The sequence below is a fragment of the Thalassophryne amazonica genome, chromosome 2 (genome assembly GCF_902500255.1).
Source record: "Thalassophryne amazonica chromosome 2, fThaAma1.1, whole genome shotgun sequence".
NCBI classification, from domain to species: Eukaryota; Metazoa; Chordata; class Actinopteri; order Batrachoidiformes; family Batrachoididae; genus Thalassophryne; species Thalassophryne amazonica.
Window position 1 is genome coordinate 103,573,372 of NC_047104.1, and position 21,771 is coordinate 103,595,142.

The 21,771-nt window shown below is 40.7% G+C and overlaps 1 protein-coding gene across 1 annotated transcript in view; it reads left to right on the forward strand.

Moving 5' to 3' along the window:
* The window catches only part of scube2 (signal peptide, CUB domain, EGF-like 2), a 91,524-nt gene extending 81,305 nt beyond the window's left edge, over positions 1-10,219 (forward strand). Inside the window, 5 exon segments of the mRNA XM_034190983.1 lie at positions 7,068-7,229; positions 7,357-7,554; positions 7,644-7,796; positions 7,901-7,980; positions 9,963-10,219. Coding sequence (XP_034046874.1) covers positions 7,068-7,229; positions 7,357-7,554; positions 7,644-7,796; positions 7,901-7,980; positions 9,963-10,109 — 740 coding nt within the window. The 3' untranslated portion in view covers positions 10,110-10,219.
* The last annotated feature ends 11,552 nt before the right edge of the window (positions 10,220-21,771 follow it).

Genomic DNA, 21,771 nt, shown 5'->3' on the forward strand with positions numbered 1-21,771 from the left:
TCTTAAAGTAAATAAATATGAATTTGGTCACTGGATCCTTAAACTTTGTACATAATAAACTCTACATGGTGAATCCTTGATCTCTGGACATAAATAGGAATAAACAAAATCTGTAGTTTTTGTCAAAAGCATTTCCTTTCAGACATTGGCATGAATGTGTTTCCATATATCTGAGCTGAGCTTACAGCTGCTGTGCTTCACTTCACGATGTAATTTGAAAAGAAAATACAGCACGTTTCATTTTGGGAGGAAAAAAAATGTTTTAGTCGATTGCAGTTTCTTGTCTGTATTACATTTGGAAAGAGGTGTCATTTTATTTAAAGCGGCGATTCATTTTGAAGTTATTAATTCCGACCGGACTCTGTCTCAGCCGCGCAGCGTTTCGAGCTGTGTGAACGGAACGGAGGACGATTCTCGTTTCTTGACAGCAACAAGACAAGAGTCCCAGTTAGTGACTTTAATCCACACAAAAGTGACTGACGATATTTTAATGGCTTTGCGAGGGGTTAAGAAGTGGCTTGCCATTTCTGAAGAGCAGTGAATCAAAGAACCAACGAGCTACTGGATCGAAGCATTGCTTCAATGGTTCATGGTTTCAAAGTGGAGCCGCGCTGCAGAAATAGTTTATTACAGACCAAACCCTGAATATCCGACTTTATTTGTACGTCCGTATGACTCTGAAACTCGGAAAAATCCGTATAATTTACGGACTATAGGTTGACATGAAAACCACCGAAAAGCTGTGTTCACCGCGGGGACATGTTCGGCTATTCGAGATTATTTAAGATTTTTTTTTTTACCGATGATGAACAATGCGTAAAAGATCCAGGCCTGATCCTGTAGAACTTTGCACCGAAAATGTCCATTCAAAAGTTCGGCGTCTTTCTGCATTTTGTTTTGTTGTGCATTGCATAGCCTGTACTTTTCTCGATCCTCGTGTCGTTTTCTGTGTGAACTCAGCTATCAGCAGGAAGCAGCAGCATAAGCTCGCCCCCGACTGACGCTTTCAAAATAAAAGGCAACGAGCAACAGTCATAAAAGGCCAAAAAAAAAAAACCCCGCAGCGTTAAGGGAGGAACAGAATTGTCGGCGATAATGACCTCAATAATTAACGCAACGTTAGCGCGTTAACGTTGCCCAGCCCTATTTCCAACGTGAAGGCTTTGTTGATCCGGGACGTCATCTGACTTCCACAAAAAAAAAGGAAAAAGGCGTGGACATCAGCACTTTTTCGGCACATTCCACTGTCAAAGGAGTTTTTTTCATGGAAAGAAAAGCGGACGGATGCGTCACCGTGCCGTTCATGGCGTGGGACAAAACCACCTCCGTGTTGATCTCACAGGACGGCTTTGAGATGGCTTTCAGATGGCTGTCGGTGGGTTTTCAGTCGTGTGACTAACCGAGAAATTGTGGATGAGCCTGGACATGCCAGAACATGTCCTGTGAGGCTTCATCACGGTGTTGCTTTGCGCCATGCGGCTCCACCGCAACGCGCGGAATTCCTCCGCACGTCTGTCTCAATGTGCCGAAAAAGTGCTTATGTCCACGTCTTCTGCAATTCCTGTGCTAGTCAGAGGACGTCCCAGATAAAACACAGCGTCCAGTTTGGAAATGAATGGCACATTCCACTGTTACAGGAGTTTTTGTCATGGAAAGAGGAGCTCTCAGCAGTTGTGGGCTGTCCTTAAAGCGGCAGTAACACTCCTTGATCTGTGTAATCCCCACAAAATCGTCCCTGAAAGCCATATTAATTTTGTGAACGGTGTCCACCTGGAGGTCTCTCACAGTTTCTGGAAAAAAATTGATGCAGCAAAGCTCCAAATCATTCAGACATTTATTCACAATAAAAAAACGACCAGAGGGGTGGACCAGTGCTCACACAAAGCCTGCTCACAGGCGAATGACGCAACCGACAGGCGTGAAAAAACTCACGCATGCGCACGAAGGTTCAAGCTTGGCTGATGCAGTCACACGTGATTCAAATCCATATGGTTTTTGCAAAAAATAAAAAGGTCCGATACTTTTTGGACAGACCTCGTATGTGGTAGAATGTTCACTACTTTTGGTTCAGGATCCATACAGTGCTTTACATTGATGCCTCACATTCACACAGACACACTGATATCAGGGTGCTGCCATGCAAGGTGCTCACTACACACTGGGAGCAACTTGGGGATTAGGGACCTTGCCCAAAGGTCTTTAGCGATTATCCAATCAGGCTTGGGTTTGAACCAAGGATTCTCTGGCCTCAAGCCCAACACTTATCCACTAGACCAAGGGTGGGCAGCAAGGGCCGAGACACTGCAGGTTTCCCTTGCAACCAATCACCTCAGCAGGTGGGTTGCTGATGAGCGTCTCCCCTGAACATAAACACCTGATCACCACTGAAATCACTTGCTGAGACACCTGATCATTAATGAAATCACATGCTGAGGTGATTGGTAGTAAGGAAGACCTGCAGTGTCTCGGCCCTTCATGACACGATTGCCCACCCCTGCACTAGACCATCACCTCCCTAACATAATACAATACCTTTTCATCCATAAACTACACGATTATCAAGTGAACATAGTGTAACTCGTCGGCCCATTATGATGGCTCGCCACCATGTCAAACAAAGCAAAGTTTAGAAGTGACTGGAAATTAGACCATTGTTACGTTGCAAGTCGTTCATGTGGAACACCTTGGGATGCAAAGCATTAATGGGGACATGCAAATGCTGCGTAACTACATGACATGGCTGAATCTATGGATAACACTTTAAACTACTTTAAAAAAGTAGAAAAGGGGGTGTTCACAATAATAGTAGCATCTGCTGTTGACGCTACAAACTCAAAACTATTATGTTCAAACTGCTTTTTTAGAAATCCTGTGAATCACTAAACTAGTATTTAGTTGTATAACCACAGTTTTTCATGATTTCTTCACATCTGCGAGGCATGGAGTCAACCAACTTGTGGCACCTTTCAGCTGTTATTCCACTCCAAGATTCTTTAACAACATTCCACAGTTCATTCACATTTCTTGGTTTTGCTTCAGAAACAGCTTTTTTGATGTCACCCCACAAGTTCTCAATTGGTTTTAGGTCCGAGGATTGGGCAGGCCACTCCAAAACATTAATTTTGTTGGTTTGGAACCAAGATTTTGCTCGTTTACTAGTGTGCTTGGGGTCATTGTCTTGTTGAAACACCCATTTCAAGGGCATGTCCTCTTCAGTACAAGGCAACATGACCTCTTCAAGTATTTTGACATATCCAAACTGATCCATGATACCTGGTATGTGATATATAGGCTCAACACCATAGTAGGAGAAACATGCCCATATCATGATGCTTGCACCACCATGCTTCACTGTCTTCACTGTGAACTGTGGCTTGAATTCAGAGTTTGGGGGTCGTCTCACAAACTGTCTGCGGCCCTTGGACCCAAAAAGAACAATTTTACTCTCATCAGTCCACAAAATATTCCTCTATTTCTCTTTAGGCCAGTTGATGTGTTCTTTGGAAAATTGTAACCTCTTCTGCACATCTTTTATTTAACAGAGGGACGTTGCGGGGGATTCTTGCAAATAAATTAGCTTCACACAGGCGTCTTCTAACTGTCACAGCACTTACAGGTAACTCCAGACTGTCTTTGATCATCCTGGAGCTGATCATTGGGTGAGCCTTTGCCATTCTGGTTTTCTTCTATCCATTTTGATGGTTGTTTTCCGTTTTCTTCCACGCATCTTTTTTTTTTTTTTTTTTTGTCCATTCTAAAGCATTGGAGATCATTGTAGATGAACAGCCTATAATTTTTTGCACCCGTGTATACGTTTTCCCCTCTCCAATCAACTTTTTAATCAAACTACGCTGTTCTTCTGAACAATGTCTTGAACGTCCCACTTTTCTCAGGCTTTCAAAGAGAAAAGCATGTTCAACAGGCGCTGGCTTCATCCTTAAATAGGGGACACCTGATTCACACCTGTTTCACAAAATTGACAAACTCACTGACTGAATGCCACAGTACTATTATTGTGAACACCCCCTTTTCTACTTTTTTTTTACTAATAGCCCAATTTCATAGCCTTAAGAGTGTGCATATCATGAATGCTTGGTCTTGTTGGATTTGTGAGAATCTACTGAATCTACTGGTACCTTGTTTCCTATGTAGCTATAAGAAATATACTCAAAAACTGGATTAATCTTTTTAGTCACATAGCACTACTATTATTCTGAACCCTACTGTAAGTATTCACAGCCTTTGCCATGAAGCTCAAACTGAGCTTAGGTGCATCCTGTTTCCACTGATCATCCTTGAGATGTTTCTACAGCTTAGTTGGAGTCCACCTGGGGTAAAGTGAGTTGATTGGACATGATTTGGAAAGACACACACCTGTCTACATACAAGGTCCCACAGTGCATGTCAGAGCACAAACCAAGCATGAAGTTAAAGGAATTGTCTGCAGACCTCTGAGACAGGATTATCTCAAAGACAAATATGGAGAAGGGTACAGAAACATTTCTGCTGCTTTGAAGTTCCCAATGAGCACAGTGCCCTGCTCCAGAGCACTCCTGACCTCAAACTGAGGTGACGGTTCATCTTTCATCAGGACAATGACCCTAAGCACACAGCCAAGATATCAAAGGAGTGGCTTCAGGACAACTCTGTGAATGTCTTTGAGTGGCTCAGCCAGAGACCAGACTTGAATTCAATTGAACATCTCTGGAGAGATCTGAAAATGGCTGTGCACAGATGCTCCCCATCCAGCCTGATGGAGCTTGAGAGATGCTGCAAAGAGGAATGAGCAAAACTGCTCAAAGATAGATGCACCAAGCTTGTGGTATCGTATTAAAGAAGACTTGAGGCTGTAATTGCTGCCACAAGTGCATCAACAAAGTACTGAGCAAAGGCTGTGAATACCTGTGTGCATGTACATGACAGCATGGTGGCTTAGTGGTTAGCATTGTTGCCTCACAGCAAGAAGGTCATGGGATCAATTCCCACCTGTGGCCTTTCTGTGTGGAGCTTACATTTTGTCCCTGTGTTTGCGTGGGTTCCCTCTGTGTGCTCCAGCTTCCTCCCACATCCAAAGACATGCAGATTAGGTGAACTGGAAACTTTATACTATTTGTCCAGATCTTCCTTGTAAAACAGATCTTGATCTCAATGGGACTAACCTGGTTAAATAAAGGTCAAATTACATTTACATGTGATTTCTTAGTTTTCTATCTATAAAGCAAGAAGCATCTGTGTGTGTGGGTATGTGGCTCGCATATCTCTCTGACTGTCAGATCAGCCTCAGCTTTCGGATATGTACATAGCACGTTGATGTGCATCCTTTATTATGAAAATTTTGGGAATTAATTTTCAAAACCTTTATTTTAAAACCTTTATAACATTCGTATTTCCAAGATGGGGTGGCTCACCGATGTTACTGGTAGCAAAGTTAAACAACATCAGGTCGTTCGTGTTGCTCGCACCATTTCACAATAAAACATTTGGCAGCATCCCAGCAAATTAATTATTTAAAAATCCTACAATGTGATTTTCAGATTTTTTTTTTTTCCTTTTTTTTAGATTCTGTCTCTCACAGTTGAAGTGTTCCTATGATAAAAATCACAGAGATCTCCATTCTTTGTAGGTGGGAGAACTTGCAAAATCGACAGTGGATTAAATACTGATTTGCTTCACTCTATGCACAGGGTCGATATAATGTTTTTACTTGATACATAGCAGATAGTCTGCTCTCTGTACGCCTGATCCCATCAGATCCTAGAAGCTGCTGATCCATTGTAGCAATCCTGAGCAAACCGAAAGACAAACAACAACACAGCAGTAGCATGTTGTTGAAATATCGGTCAAGATCAGGGGTCTTCAACTCCACTCCTCAAGGGCCGGTGTCCTGCAACTTTTAGATGTGTCACTGCTTTAACACACCTGAGTCAATTAATGAGGTCATCAGCAGCACTTTGGAGAACTTGACTGCAAAGTGAGGAGGTAATTCAGCCATGTGATTCAGGTGTGTTGGACCAGAGACACATCTAAAAGGTGCAGGACACCGGCCCTTGCTGGAGTTGAAGACCCCTGGTCTAGATGTTTAGATAAGTTCTCTGCTGCCCTCTGCAGCTGCTCTCTTGTCTGTACAATCAAATGCTAGAGTCTGCTATAAGTGACTACTTGGCCCCTCCTGTGTTGTCAGTTTCAGGTATTGGATAAGAATCTTAGATTTTTTGATTGTTTTTTTAATGACACTAAGTGGAAGATGGTTCTGAGCCAAACAGTTTAGATGATTTCTTTTTTTTAAGACAATCCTTGAACTGATCAAAATTTGGACATGGCACAAGTTCATTGATTAGTGATTACTGACTAGATTATACTGACTAACACTGCTGTTGAACTGAATTGAATTGAAAGCCTTTATTGTCAATGATCTGATTACAGAACAACGAAATTAAGTTTGCAACTCCAGTAGGTACTCATAAAATAAAAAAGTTGCATAATAAAATACACTTACAATAATTTAAAATACACAAATATAAAGTGCACTGTGACCAGGTAAACATTTGCAAGTAAACATACACAGTAAATTTTGCTGAGTAAAATATACTCTGTCAGGATAACATTTGGTCCCAGTCTAAATAGAGTAAAATACACTCTATTATAGAGTGAAATCAGCTCTACTCTCTTGTCAAATCAAGTGTTTCTACTCCAATAAGAGTTGAGTTTACACTGTGACAGAGTTGATTTAGCACTGTGATAGAATATATTTAACTATTTGGATTGGGACCAAATGTTAAACCAGCAGAGTAAACTTTTACTCTGCAAAATTTACTGTGTACAGGAAGGCAGCGGGAAAGGAAGGGGGGGTTTTGTCAATGATTGTTTAGTGTGGTTATGGCATGCGGGAAGAAGCTCTTTGTGAGTCTGGAGGTTCCAGTTCAAACAGTTGATGACCAGGGTGTGTAGTGTCCTTAATGATGTTCTTAGCTCTTGAGAGAATGCAGCTGTTTGGGATGTCTGACAGAGATGGGAGGGGCACCCGATAATTTTTTCTGCTGTCTTAATGATTCTCTGTTGCACTACAGTCCAGTGCTCTCCGGGGCACTACTATGACACCAGTACACATCGATGCATACGATGTCCCATGGGCACCTATCAGAGGGAGTTTGGCCAAAACTACTGCACTGCCTGTCCTGGAAACACCACCACTGACTTTGATGGTTCCACTAACATCATGCAGTGTAAAAGTATGTATATCTGTACCGCGTTCAGATTATGCAAACATCCAAAATGAAACAGTAGGGTTCTGAGATCCACTTCCAAAGTATTCATAATGCAGCAGCCAGAAGGAAAACATTTCTGTCACATCCACAGATCGACAGTGTGGAGGAGAGCTGGGAGAGTTCACAGGCTACATCGAGTCCCCAAACTACCCGGGGAACTACCCAGCTAACATTGAGTGCACCTGGACAATTAATCCACCGCCCAAACGCAAGATTCTGATCGTCGTCCCAGAGATTTACCTGCCAATTGAAGATGAGTGTGGAGACTACTTAGTGATGAGGAAGAGCGGTGAGCCTTAGCTGTCAGCGGTGTTTTCTTTTTTTAACGATTGTGTAGGGCCAAAACGCTGTTATAATATCCATCTTGTGGTTTGACAGCTCTCCCCAACTCTGTGACAACTTATGAGACATGTCAGACATATGAACGTCCCATCGCGTTCACCTCCCGCTCCAAGAGGCTTTGGATACAGTTCAAATCCAACGAGGGCAACAGTGGCAAAGGCTTCCAGGTCCCATATGTGACGTATGATGGTAATGAGATGGGTGCAGTATAGTGGTGTTTTATATGTTTTGCACATTTGATTTGATGGCTGATGCTGAAGACCAATTTTTTCTATGCATTTACTACATTTCAGAGGACTACCAAGAACTGATCGAGGATATCGTGCGGGATGGAAGATTATACGCTTCAGAGAATCACCAGGAAATTCTCAAGGTAAGTAGTTAATATTTGGGGGTGTAACCAAACACTCACTGACAATCAATACCATTGTATTTCTTAGCTTGAAATTGTGTTCTTTGGACTCCGTGACAGCAGTTCTGCTGTAGTATTTACTGATATAGTGTTCTAGCTTATACAGTTTATGATCTAAAGTATTATTCAGAGAATATGGTGTTATTTAAACTATTTACTTGTGTAATTTACTTTGTCCCACAATCAATTTTTCAGCTTCATGATGCATATAGGTAGATCTTTTTGTGTTGAGCTTTCAGCCACAATATCTTACACCACTACAATACCTAAACATCTTGTTTGCACAATTCAAATGCCCAACACGACACTTACATTTGATCTTTATGTGATATTTGCACATATTTAGTATAACTTGGTGAAGTTAATTTGAAATCCAAATCTTGGGTTCAGGTTTAATACTTAAAAAAGGCCTTTATGTGTACATGAATGTGTTGGCCTTAATATAAGGTGCGGTCAGGTACAGTGCTGGTGCATTACTGTTGTGAGGCAGCAGAAAGCAACTGCACCAATGGCCACCAAAAACATAGTCTGGAGTTAAGAGCAGAAGTTTCTTGCTGTTTATGCGGTACAATATTCAGACATTTTTTTCATTCAGACATTATTCAGTTATTAAATAAGTTCTTGGCATGGGTATACGCTTTAAACACAACAAAACTGTATTGAAAACAACCATTAAAATAATAGTAAACATAAATGGAAAACTGCACTTTACTGCTTCATCTCAGGGAGTTTTGGTGGCTGCTCTCTGCTCCTGCACACATGTTGCTCAAAGATCCATTAACTCACCAGAGAACCTCTCGCTGGAGAATGATAAATGACAATCTGATTTATTTAATGTGATGTCCAAAACACACCTGTGACTACTTAAGTGACTAAAATACAACCTCTTTGCATTGTGTTTTGCAGTCAAATTAGACTTCCCGTAAATAGTAAAGTGGACTTAGACATGCTTTAGAAATTAGACCTTGACCTTTTGACCTTGCACAGTAGACCATCATAGCAGAGACCACAGCCGGCTTCTAAAGCAATAATCTGTGTCACTTTCCCAATCCATCTTTCTGCAGATTGATTTTAGCCGTTGTGACATCTCTTCTCTGTGCAGCATTCACAGTAACAGAACAAACATTTTGGTGTTTGTGGTGGATGTGGTGTAATGTTCTGCAGGCATCACGTTGGTCATTTGTATCTACTCCACAACATCCGAACAGTGGACACAATGATATGAAGTGCTTATGTAACCTGCCGCAATCGTTTTGCTTTCATTTGAATGTATCCATACCATCAGTAGAACTTAAATCAAGAGGATGCTCGCCATTATGTGATGTGGTTATGCTATTTATTCATCATATTCTAGAAGGATTGGCTAATGAGCAAAACAAACAGTAGTGAATCATTCAATTGTGCACACTGTGAAATTTACACAGCCTATTTTAAAACTGTTTGAAAGGCATTTTGCAGTTATAAAGTACATTTGGATCCAATAAGCAAGTACTGCCCTCTTTTGGGGCAGCACGGTGGCTTAATGGTTAGTACTGTTGTCTCACAGCTAGAAGGTCATGGGTGTAATTCCCGCCTGTGGCCTTTCTGTGTGGAGTTTGCATGTTCTCCCTGTGTTTGCGAGGGTTTCCTCCCACATCCAAAGACATGCGGGTTAGGTCGATTGGAATCTTTAAATTGTCCGTAGGTGTGTCTGTGGGTGTGTATGTGTTTGTGGCACTGTGAAAGACTGGCGTGCTGTCCTGGTTGTACCTCGCCTCACACTCTATGACTGCTGGGATAGGCTCCAGCCCCCCACGACCCTTAATTGGACTAAGCAGTTGCGCTGCTGCATGCTACTGGGGTGGGCCTCCCTTTGGGTGTGCTGACTGATTAATGAAGCTTTCATTTATATGAAGTACAGTACCTTTGCTGTCTCCTAATGTCATATTTCTGTCTTTCGTTAGGATAAAAAGCTCATGAAGGCGCTGTTTGATGTTCTGGCCCACCCACAGAACTTCTTCAACTATACAGCACAAGAGTCGAGAGAAATGTTCCCCAAATCCTTCATCCGGTTCTTGCGTTCCAAAGTGCTGAGGTTCCTTCGACCTTAGGATCAGCTAGTTGTGTCCCAATTTGCAGACGTCTCATGACAAACATTTTTTACTGACTGACCAGTTTTGTTTTCTCATGGCCTGAACACACATGATTAAACTGATCCAAACGATAACGTTGACCAGCAAAACAAGCGGCTGTTAACTGAATCAGGAAAAGAGACAAATGGTGGCTGATGATGTGGTGCAGAGCATCAGCCTCTGTGGGTTTCTTCTGACAGGAATCAATATGTCGCCGCTTTATTTTCTGGAAATGTTTTATTAGCAATAGAGAAACTGCAGTAACTTTATAACCTTTTAGATTTTAAAGGCATTCACTTATGATTTAAATGCAAAGTCTGCCTTGTTATGATTGTTTTAAAGCTTTGGGCAAGACTGATTTTTGTGTTTGTCACATAAAGTAACTACAATCACATATTTCAATATTGCTAAATACATTAAGACATGAATGACAAAACCACACGGTTAAGAGCATATAAAATATGAAAGCCAACTGAGTGCTGAATGTCAGTGACACTGTGTGTAGTTTCTGCTTTGACAGCTGAATTGTTGAGAAATTTGAGCTCAAATGTGACTATTGTTGGGATCATTATGACACTACAAAGGAAGACGCCACAACAAGAAAGCATTTATTCTCATGCATATTTTGTACATGATGTAAAAAGGCTGTTTGTGTTGTCGTAACTGAATTTTTTTTAACTCTGAAGAGCTCATGTGCTCGATGTTTCAAGGTTTCTGAGAACAACGGTCCTAAAAACCTCATGATAAAAACTATAGCTTTTCACCTTTGTGAAACACCCACTATTCTATCTAAAAAAATTGCTGTGTGTCTCTTTACATTTGTTGCTGTTGTTGTTTTGACTAAAAAGCAAAACACAACAGTTTAGTATGCAGACCTTCTGTGAATCCAGGACATGGACTGATGTGATCTAACAAACCCTGACATGAGGTCAGAATGTTCAAAATGAAAAGTGCTGTAAAATAGAATTGAACTCTTTGGTTTTCATAGGACATGGTACATGTATATTTTTAAAAATCATTTTGTACATCTAATGTGCTGTAAATAAAGACAGAAAATTGATCTCAGTGTTTTGTTTTATTGCAAGCTTTAAAACTGAAGTCGGAGCAGTTACAAGAAAGACACTAAAGCAGAGAAGAGAGACCCTGTCACTGTTTGAGTTCTACGATCCAAAAGGAACAATTGATGCCTTTCCAGAAAGTCTAAAGCGCACCAGCAGATGTAAGAGTCTTGCTGAGGCTGTGGCAAAAGCTATATATCCATGATGGGATGCCTGTCAGAAAAGCAGGTGATAAAGACAGCCAAAAAAAACAAAAACAAAACAAACAAAAAAAAAACATTGACGGTGTCTAAGAGGAAGAAAAGGGGTCTTTATTGTTCATACATATACAATTAAATTTGTTCTCTGCATTTAACCCATCCTAACTGCAGTTGGATAAAATCCTACCACTAGGAGCAGTGGGGTGCCACAGTTCGGTGCTTGGGAACCAACTCCAGATGTTGGATTAATATAATTGTTTTCACTATGTTGAATGCTTGGTCTCCAAAGTAAAAGTCAAACAAAGTTGACGTCTACTGGATTCTATGAGACACAGTATGTTACCCCATAATGTGATAACAGATGGTGCAAACTATTTCTTATGAACACCCTATTAGCTCAACCAACAATTTGCATCATGTTTCACCAAATTGGAGCAACTTTAACTTTTGATCTGTCTACAACTTTAAATTGAGCTTTAATTTTTTTTTTTTTTTTTTTTTTTTTTTTTTTTTTACCATTTTTGCTGTTTTTACCCCATAACTCCAAAACATTCAGTCATAGGTAGATGGGTTGATCTTTATTATCACCGCAGGTTGTACAATGAAACTTAATTGGAGCAATCCAGTTTGCAACATTTAGAAGACTAAGATAAATAAAATAGATGTACAGTGCCTTGCAAAAGTATTCTGCCCCCTGGTATTTCACACATTTTAATTTATTTATACCATTTCATATTCAAAAAGTAAATCAGGCTTCTCAAAATAAAAATTTCTAAAATGATCTTCCTTAAAGGCAAACTCAAAGGAAATCTTTACAACTTGACATAAATTAATTAAAATATATAAAAGCCAAGATAAAGGGTTGCATAAGGTGTTGTTATCCATTCAGCTGCTCCCATTTTTGTTTGGGGTCACCACAGCTGATCAATCAATCAATCAATTTTTTTTTATATAGCACCAAATCACAACAAACAGTTGCCCCAAGGCGCTTTATATTGTAAGGCAAGGCCATACAATAATTATGTAAAACCCCAACGGTCAAAACGACCCCCTGTGAGCAAGCACTTGGCTACAGTGGGAAGGAAAAACTCCCTTTTAACAGGAAGAAACCTCCAGCAGAACCAGGCTCAGGGAGGGGCAGTCTTCTGCTGGGACTGGTTGGGGCTGAGGGAGAGAACCAGGAAAAAGACATGCTGTGGAGGGGAGCAGAGATCGATCACTAATGATTAAATGCAGAGTGGTGCATACAGAGCAAAAAGAGAAAGAAACAGTGCATCATGGGAACCCCCCAGCAGTCTACGTCTATAGCAGCATAACGAATAAATTATGGAATCACCCTGTAAATTTTCATCCCCAAAACTAACACCTGCATCAAATTAGATCTGCTCCTTAGTCTGCATCTAAAAAGGAGTATTCACACCTTGGAGAGCTGTTGCACCAAGTGGACTGACATAAATCATGGCTCCAACACGAGAGATGTCAATTGAAACCAAGGAGAGGATTATCAAACTCTTAAAAGAGGGTAAATCATCACGCAATGTTGCAAAAGATGTTGGTTGTTCACAGTCAGCTGTGTCTAAACTCGACCAAATACAAACAACATGGAAGGTTGTTAAAGGCAAACATACTGGTAGACCAAGGAAGACATCAAAGCGTCAATACAGAAAATTTAAAGCAATATGTCTCAAAAATCGAAAATGATCAACAAAACAAATGAGGAATGAATGGGAGGAAACTGGAGTCAACGTCTGTGACCGAACTGTAAGAAACCGAAAGGAAAGGAAATGGGATTTACATACAGAAAAGCTAAAGGAAAGCCATCATTAACACCTAAACAGAAAAAAACAAGGTTACAATGGGCTAAGGAAAAGCAATCGTGGACTGTGGATGACTGGATGAAAGTCATATTCAGCGATGAATCTCGAATCTGCATTGGGCAAGGTGATGATGCTGGAACTTTTGTTTGGTGCCGTTCCAATGAGATTTATAAAGATGACTGCCTGAAGAGAACATGTAAATTTCCACAGTCATTGATGATATGGGGATGCATGTCAGGTAAAGGCACTGGGGAGATGGCTGTCATTACATCATCAATAAATGCACAAGTTTACGTTGATATTTTGGACACTTATCCCATCAATTGAAAGGATGTTTGGGGATGATGAAATCATTTTTCAAGATGATAATGCATCTTGCCATAGAGCAAAAACTGTGAAAACATTCCTTGCAAAAAGACACATAGGGTCAATGTCATGGCCTGCAAATAGTCCGGATCTTAATCCAATTGAAAATCTTTGGTGGAAGTTGAAGAAAATGGTCCATGACAAGGCTCCAACCTGCAAAGCTGATCTGGCAACAGCAATCAGAGAAAGTTGGAGCCAGATTGATGAAGAGTACTGTTTGTCACTCATTAAGTCCATGCCTCAGAGACTGCAAGCTGTTATAAAAGCCAGAGGTGGTGCAACAAAATACTAGTGATGTGTTGGAGCGTTGTTTTTCAGGATTCCATAATTTTTTCCTCCGAATTGAGTGATTCCATATTTTTTTCCCTCTGCTTGGTCTAAAAAAGTAACCGTTACTGACTGCCACAATTTTTTTTCTTGATTTCTTATAGTGTTTCTTAAAGCCAGAAAGTTGCCATTTGAAATGACTTTAGTTTTGTGTCATGTCTGTGATCTGCTTTTTTTCTACAAAATTAAACAACTGAATGAACATCCTCCGAGGCCGATGATTCCATAATTTTTGCCAGGGGTTGTAGTAGTCTATGATGACTTTTTCACCTTTTTTTTTTAGCATCATTATATGCAAATATTGCCATTTTGTGCTTGTCCCACACCCAGACTTTTGATCTCCAATGATAAAACTGAATGGTAAAGAAACATTTTTTCTAATGTTTTAAAATATCTCTGAATAAAATATCAGTAATATAATCAAAACATAACGGGTATTCAGTGTCATACAACTGTTGTGATTTTTTTAAACAAAATGTAGTTGTCCCACACTATTGCCGTAATTTCCACCACAACACTGTAATGTCCCTTTAAACAGTTTGTATGAAAGATTGTTTGGGTAGTTTCTATGGAGATAAACAGTGACATCAGAGCACATGTATATAGCGCCAAACAGTTGCCCCAAGGTGCTTTATATTGTAAGGCAATGGTGTGGTGGAAATTACAAGGCCAATAGTGCCTGTAGTTAAAGAATCACCCACCTGTGTTTTTGACCAGTCTGCTTGTTTTTTGGATCCTGTCTCTGCCTTATGTTTCAGCTTCTGTTGTTTTTCACAACCTGTTTTTTTGTGTACCAAACCCAGCCTGAACTGACATTAAACTCTGTGACTCTGATATTTTTGTGTCTGGCCACTTCATGCCATTCAGCCTCAAACTAGCCTCCTCTTGAGTTAGCATATGTTATATATGAGTTAGCTTTAGCATTTCAACATCTGACGTTTCCTTATCTTTTTCTTTATGCAATATTTCAAATTAATTGTGCAACTCCTTATCCACTCAGCTGCCTGCTCTTAAATATATAGACAGAACCCCCTTCCACAACATATATTTACAAAACTTTGCATAAATATAAAACCTAACAAAATTCCCCTAATCTTCCACTAAATATGAGTTGTCATAAACGTGCTGAAAAGTAAAAATCATGTGTGAGCAGTGACCTGACCACTTGGATTTTAACATTTAAGGCAAATAAAATTTTGGATGTAGTGTGGTCAAGAGAAACGATATTTGAAAGAAATATTTGAGCAATATGAGATGAGATACCCTACCTGGCATCCGAACGTCTGTGGGAGACAATGGTGTAGCATCCAATTTGTTTGTATTTTTGCTTTTTTTGTACATTTTTTATACACTTTTTCAATTCTATTTCATTTATATAGCACCAAATCTGGACAAACTGGACAAAGCCTTTGTATATGTCACCCATAGGTTTTCTATAGAGACCTGGAACAAGCTGATATGAAGCCCACATCTTGGCAGCAGCAGGACAATGCATAAAGGGGTGGAACATGGGTGGGTCAGTGCATGATGAAAAAATCCTGAGCACGCCACTCTCTTTAGTCAGCTAAGCTAACAGGTTTGGGGGTTTATTAAATCATATTTTGGCAGAGGGTGGGGGGTGAGAATAGATTCCCCTAACAATGTACAGTAGTGTTCAGAATAATCGTAGTGCTATGTGACTAAAAAGATTAATCCATGTTTTGAGTATATTTCTTATTGTTACATGGGAAACTAGGTACCAGTAGATTCCGTAGATTCTCATAAATCCAACAAGACCAAGCATTCATGACATGCACACTTTTAAGGCTATGAAATTGGGCTATTAGTAAAAAAAAGTAGAAAAGGGGGTGTTCACAATAATAGTAGCATCTGCTGTTGACGCTACAAACTCAAAACTATTATGTTCAAACTGCTTTTTTAGCAATCCTGTAAATCATTAAACTAGTAATTAGTTTTTCATGATTTCTTCACATCTGCGAGGCATTAATTTTGTTGGTTTGGAACCAAGATTTTGCTTGTTTACTAGTGTGCTTGGGGAGCAGGGGTGGTGGCCAAGTGGTTAATGCGCTTGGTTTCAGTTCAGAAGGTTCCGGGTTCAAATCCCACCCCTGCCACATTTCTCCATGTAATGTGGAGTTGCGTCAGGAAGGGCATCCGGCGTAAAACTTGTGCCAATTCAACATGCAGATCCACCTTGGATTTGCTGTGGCGACCCCAAGTGCAAACAAGGGAGCAGCCGAAGGGACTTACTTTACTAGTGTGCTAGGGGTCATTGTCTTGTTGAAACACCCATTTCAAGGGCATGTCCTCTTCAGCATAAGGCAACATGACCTCTTCAAGTATTTTGACATATCCAAACTGATCCATGATACCTGGTATGCGATATATAAGCCCAACACCATAGTAGGAGAAACATGCCCATATCATGATGACACAACAAACCATATTATTCAAGGTATTTGTAATAAAATACTCCAAGCAAAATAGACACAGCCCTCCACAACAGCTAGCAGTCGCATCAAGCAGCTACTGATTATGATCAGACATTCTGAGCGGTGAAGACGCTCTGCTGACACGCTGAGCCTGTCACTCAATGTGACCACGTCCCTGAAAATACAGAACTTTATGTCTTATTTAAAGTAAGAAGTTAGAAAAAAAAAATCACCCCTGGTATAGTTCTCCATTTTCCCATTTGCCATGGAGGGAGAAAATAAAACCCTTTTTTTTGGTACCAGCCTGTAAACATTTATTTTTGCTGTAAAGTTGGACAGTTTAACATGGTCTCCTATAGAAATGTGTTCCCTTTTGAAGCCACCCTCAAGCGGCCAATCAAGGAACTGCAACTTTTTCTTCTGCAGGTTGGGCTTCATGCATAGGTGTCAAACTGATTCCAGAAAGAGCCAAGAGGGTGCAGGTTTTCTTTGTAACCACTAACTCCACCTGGTGTTTTCATTGATGAACTCTTTCCATCTGCTCAAAGTGTTGTTAATCAGTGAAATCACCTGATGGAGTCGATGCTTACAAAGAAAACCTGCACCCTCTTGGCCTTTTCTGGAATCATTTTGACACTTGTGACTGAGGCCATTTTCACTGTCTGCCATCTGCCCTGGACAGTGTGAACCGGGATTCATCCGCGAAGAGAACACCTCTCCAACGTGCCAAACGCCAGAGAATGTGAGCATTTGCCCACTCAAGTCGGTTACGACGACGAACTGGAGTCAGGTCGAGACCCCGATGAGGACGACGAGCATGCAGATGAGCTTCCCTGAGACGGTTTCTGACAGTTTGTGCAGAAATTCTTTGGTTATGCAAACCGATTGTTTCAGCAGCTGTCCGAGTGGCTGGTCTCAGACGATCTTGGAGGTGAACATGCTGGATGTGGAGGTCCTGGGCTGGTGTGGTTACACGTGGTCTGTGGTTGTGAGGCTGGTTGGATGTACTGCCAAATTCTCTGAAACGCCTTTGGAGACGGCTTATGGTAGAGAAATGAACATTCAATACACGAGCAACAGCTCTGGTTGACATTCCTGCTGTCAGCATGCCAATTGCACGCTCCCGCAAAAGTGACAGAAAAGTACAGAGACAGACAGCAAACATAAATGTAGTAATTTTTGAGGAAAAGGCAGGATGTTAGTGTCATTTGTGAAGGTGTGTGTGCGTGTTTGTGTGGGTGTGCAGTTTATTTTAAGTGTGGCGCACAGCATTGTTCGCAACCCCTCCTCCCCGCCCTTCTTGTTTTTCTGCACCGGAGCAGTGTTGCCAGATATGAAATATGAAACTATCGTACCAAAACCTCACAATGATAGTATTTTGGGAGAAATTATCGTACACAAACAAAACGCATACAACGTAGCTATTTTAGCGTTTTTTTTTTATTTACAAAGAATTTTATGTCACATTTTTAAACAGTAATTATAGTAATGGGGAAACTATGGCACAAAAACAACGCAAATGCACTACCAGACTAGAAACATTTTTTTTTTCTGTGAAGGGACACAAACGTGTTAATTACCAGACTAGAAAGAGTCGAATTCAACCTCGAGGTCGCTGTTGTCATCCGATGCCATGGACACGTGCAGATTTTGTTGAACACAGAAAAAATGTTGACACCTCCATAAGGAACTTGAACTTTTTTTTATTTTTCTTGTATATCTCTTTGCTCTTGTGTTTTGTTCGTTTGTTATTGCATTTGTTGAAATAAAGTTTCGAAAAAAAAGATGGCTGGGGAATCTTCCTGTCACGGCACAGATTGGATGGAACTCATTACTCTGTATGAGAGGGGGCGGGCTTTCAAATGACGGTCGCCGAAAGCCAGCAGCAGCAGCCCTGTGTGTGGTGTGTCTTTGATGCCGACTGAGTGCAACGCCTGCAAAATGATTCTTGGGTGTCAGAGGGAGATGTGTGTTTAGCCAACCAACTGAAATTATCGTACATATTGGATTTTTTCCCATTATTGATCGTACATCGTACAGAGGGCACAACTATCGTACAAATACGATAATTATCGTACATCTGGCAACACTGCACCGGAGCCACCCATCCTCTGTGCTCTGGGACCTCCCACTTTACAAATTAAGCACTGCCTGCCACGAGATGCGCTTTGTTTACGTCCATGTGAGAAGAACGTGAGCCAATGAAATTGCAACATGGGTAACCCTGTCACTCTGGCACGTCGAAAACACAAAACATGACGACTAAAATTATAGTACCGAGTTCGCAAAAAAATAGTGAATGATTTGGTTATATAAACAAAAATGCTAAATATTGGTAGGGACTATTTTGCCATCCCAAAATATTGGTTGTGACTTGTCCCTATGGTCCATATGCAAACCTACGCCCCTGTATATATATATATATATATATATATATATATATATATATATATATATATATATATATATATATATATAGTAATGGTTCAGCAGCTTGAACAGCACAAATCTGTGTAACTTTCAACACTAATATTTGGGAATGTGTGTGTGTCACAGTAAGTTTAATACTTTCCTGACATAATTTAATGTAAATTAATTTTACTGACTTGATATCCAGGTCAAAATGACATATTTTGCGAGCATTTTTCTGAGTGTGTTCAGTCGCGAATTCCCATTGAAAATGCATTAACATCTGGGAACTTCATCAATATTTTGCCCGGTTAGTTGATGTCATGTCTGTCCATGAAGGGACGTTTTCGTTTAGTGTGCAGCATTGGGAGTGCGATCTCTATTTCTTATATACAACCTCTTTTATTAGAACTTTTTGTGGTACACAGCACTAACTACTGGACAGGAGAAACCGAGCAGTCAATGTGACTCACTAATATGAAAATGCAGGTCTTTCAACCAGATGTGTGTTGCTGTGACATGTCAATTATCTGTGTCCAATCAGATTTCAGGGGTGTCCACTGAAACCCCGGCCTCCGCTCTAGCTCCACCCATGCCAGGAAGTGTTCAACATTTCCTATTTCACTGTGACTGATAAATTGGCACTTCCTGTTTGAGTGTGAGCTTGCCACTGAGTTCCCGTGAGATTCAATGGGATCTCGTCTGTCAATTCAGGAAGTGTCGATCCAGGAAGTGTTTGACATTTGAATACGAGGTCTGTTAGAAAAGTATCCGACCTTTTTATTTTTTTTAAAAAACTATATGTATTTGAATCATGTGCACTTGCATCAGCCAAGCTTGAACCTTCATGCGCATGCATGAGTTTTTTCACGCCTGTCGGTTGCGTCATTCACCTGTGGGCAGGCTTTGAGTGAGCACTGGTCCAGCCCCCTTGTCGGATTTTCATTGTCAGGGAAATGGCGGAGCGACTGCCACTTTGCTCCATGAAAATGTTTTCAGAAACTGTGTGAGACAGCCAGGTGGAAACCATTCGGAAAATTCAGATGGCTTTCGGTGAATATTCTATTGACGTCACACAGATTAAGGAGGATTACAACTGGATTAAAGATGGCCCACAGCGGCGGAGAGCGCGCCGCGCTTCGAGCGGCCATTCCACTGTGTTGGAAGTCTCACAGGACATGTTGTGGCATGCCCAGCTGTTACACAATTTCTCGGATACTCACTCGACTGAAAAGCCACCGAAAGCTGTCTGAATCTTCCGAATGGTTTCCAACATGGACGTGCTTTTTGTTGTGCGCCATGAGCGGCTCCGTCCCAACGCGCGAATTCCTCCGCACGTCTTTCATTACAAAATCTCCTGTAACAGTGGAATGTGCCGCAAAAGTGCTGATGTCCACATTTTCTGCTATTTCTCTGGTAGTCACACGACGTCCCAGATCAACACAGCCTTCACTTTGGAAATGATCTGGTCGTTTCAGCCTGTCGATGGCCGCTTGAAGCGCGGCGCACTCTCCGCCACTGTGGGCCGTCTTTAATCCGGTTGTAATCCTCCTTAATCTGTGTGATGCCGATAGAATCTTCACCGAAAGCCATCTGAATTTTCCGAATGGTTTCCACCTGGCTGTCTCACACAGCACACAGTTTCTGAAAAAATTTTCATGGAGCAAAGTGGCAGTCGCTCCGCCATTTCCCTGACAATGAAAATCCGACGGGGGGGTGGACCAGTGCTCACTCAAAGCCTGCCCACAGGTGAATGACGCAACTGACAGGCGTGAAAAAACTCACGCATGCGCACAAAGGTTCAAGCTTGGCTGATGCAATCACACATGATTCAAATTCACATAGTTTTTGAAAAAAATAAAATGGTCGGAAACTTTTCTAACAGACCTCGTATTTTCTGTTTTACTGTAGATTTGAAAATTGGCACTTCCTGTTTAGGACGCCCTGTATCATGAGTGAGCTTTGTGCCACTGTGCGACGCTTTGCTCATATAAAGTTTGTATCAACAGAGATGTGTGAGCAGGCTCACTATGACACCCCTGCTCCTAGTGTCCATAAAATGAAATACCTGAACTCGTAGAATAGTCACCTTTTGGACATACGATTGACCATTATGATGTATTTCAAACAACAACAAAAAGCTAAAGTCCAGTTGTCTCTCCTTGAAGATGTCAGAAAATAATTCCATTGAAATTTTGTTTTTAATTAATGTGTCACATGACCTCATAAGAATAACTCCTCCTCAACCATTCAGTGAATTTTAATAAATCTTCATGCAGTAGTTGCACACCATATGAAGATTGTGCACAAGGCAAATTATTCTGGTTGGATGTCTTCAACAAGAGATGGTGGACTTTTGTGTTTAATCTGTGCATCACACTGGATGATGCTGACGTTGTAAAAGCAACTTTTCTGAAGCTGCTTTAAGGATTTCAGTGAAACTTTTTTATTTTTATTTATTTATTGTTTATTTGATGAGGTCAATGCACATTAATGAACACTTTGTACATTTTCATGCCTTAGTGCAAATATGACAGATTTAGCTAAAAGCTACTTTTCATCTGTAGTCCTCAGACACACAACAACAAACAATTACAATAAATAAATTTAAACAAAACATGAGATTATGTACAATACATCTCACCTGTGTTGGCAGGTTTGATTGTTTTTGAGACATTTTTTAAGCTCATTTTAAGCTCAAACTTCATACACTGGCAGCACACATGTTGCTGAGTATTTATTTTATTATAAATTTTTTAACAGCTGATGTTATTATGTAATCACCTCTCACATTAGGGATTAAATTTGGCTCCTTATGGATTGTCGAACAATCACCATGCTGATAAACAAGCCCACAGTGAGGAGTCCTCCAACTCTGGTTGATGTTTGCAGGCCAGCAGCACAGTGGTGCCACCAACCAGCAGCCACAGAGTCCGTATTTGTGTCATGTTCTTCATCGTCTGATGTTTCTTGGGCCTCTGCAGATTCATTCAAATTCTTGAATTCCTCTTGAATATTCTGGGCTCTCTTGA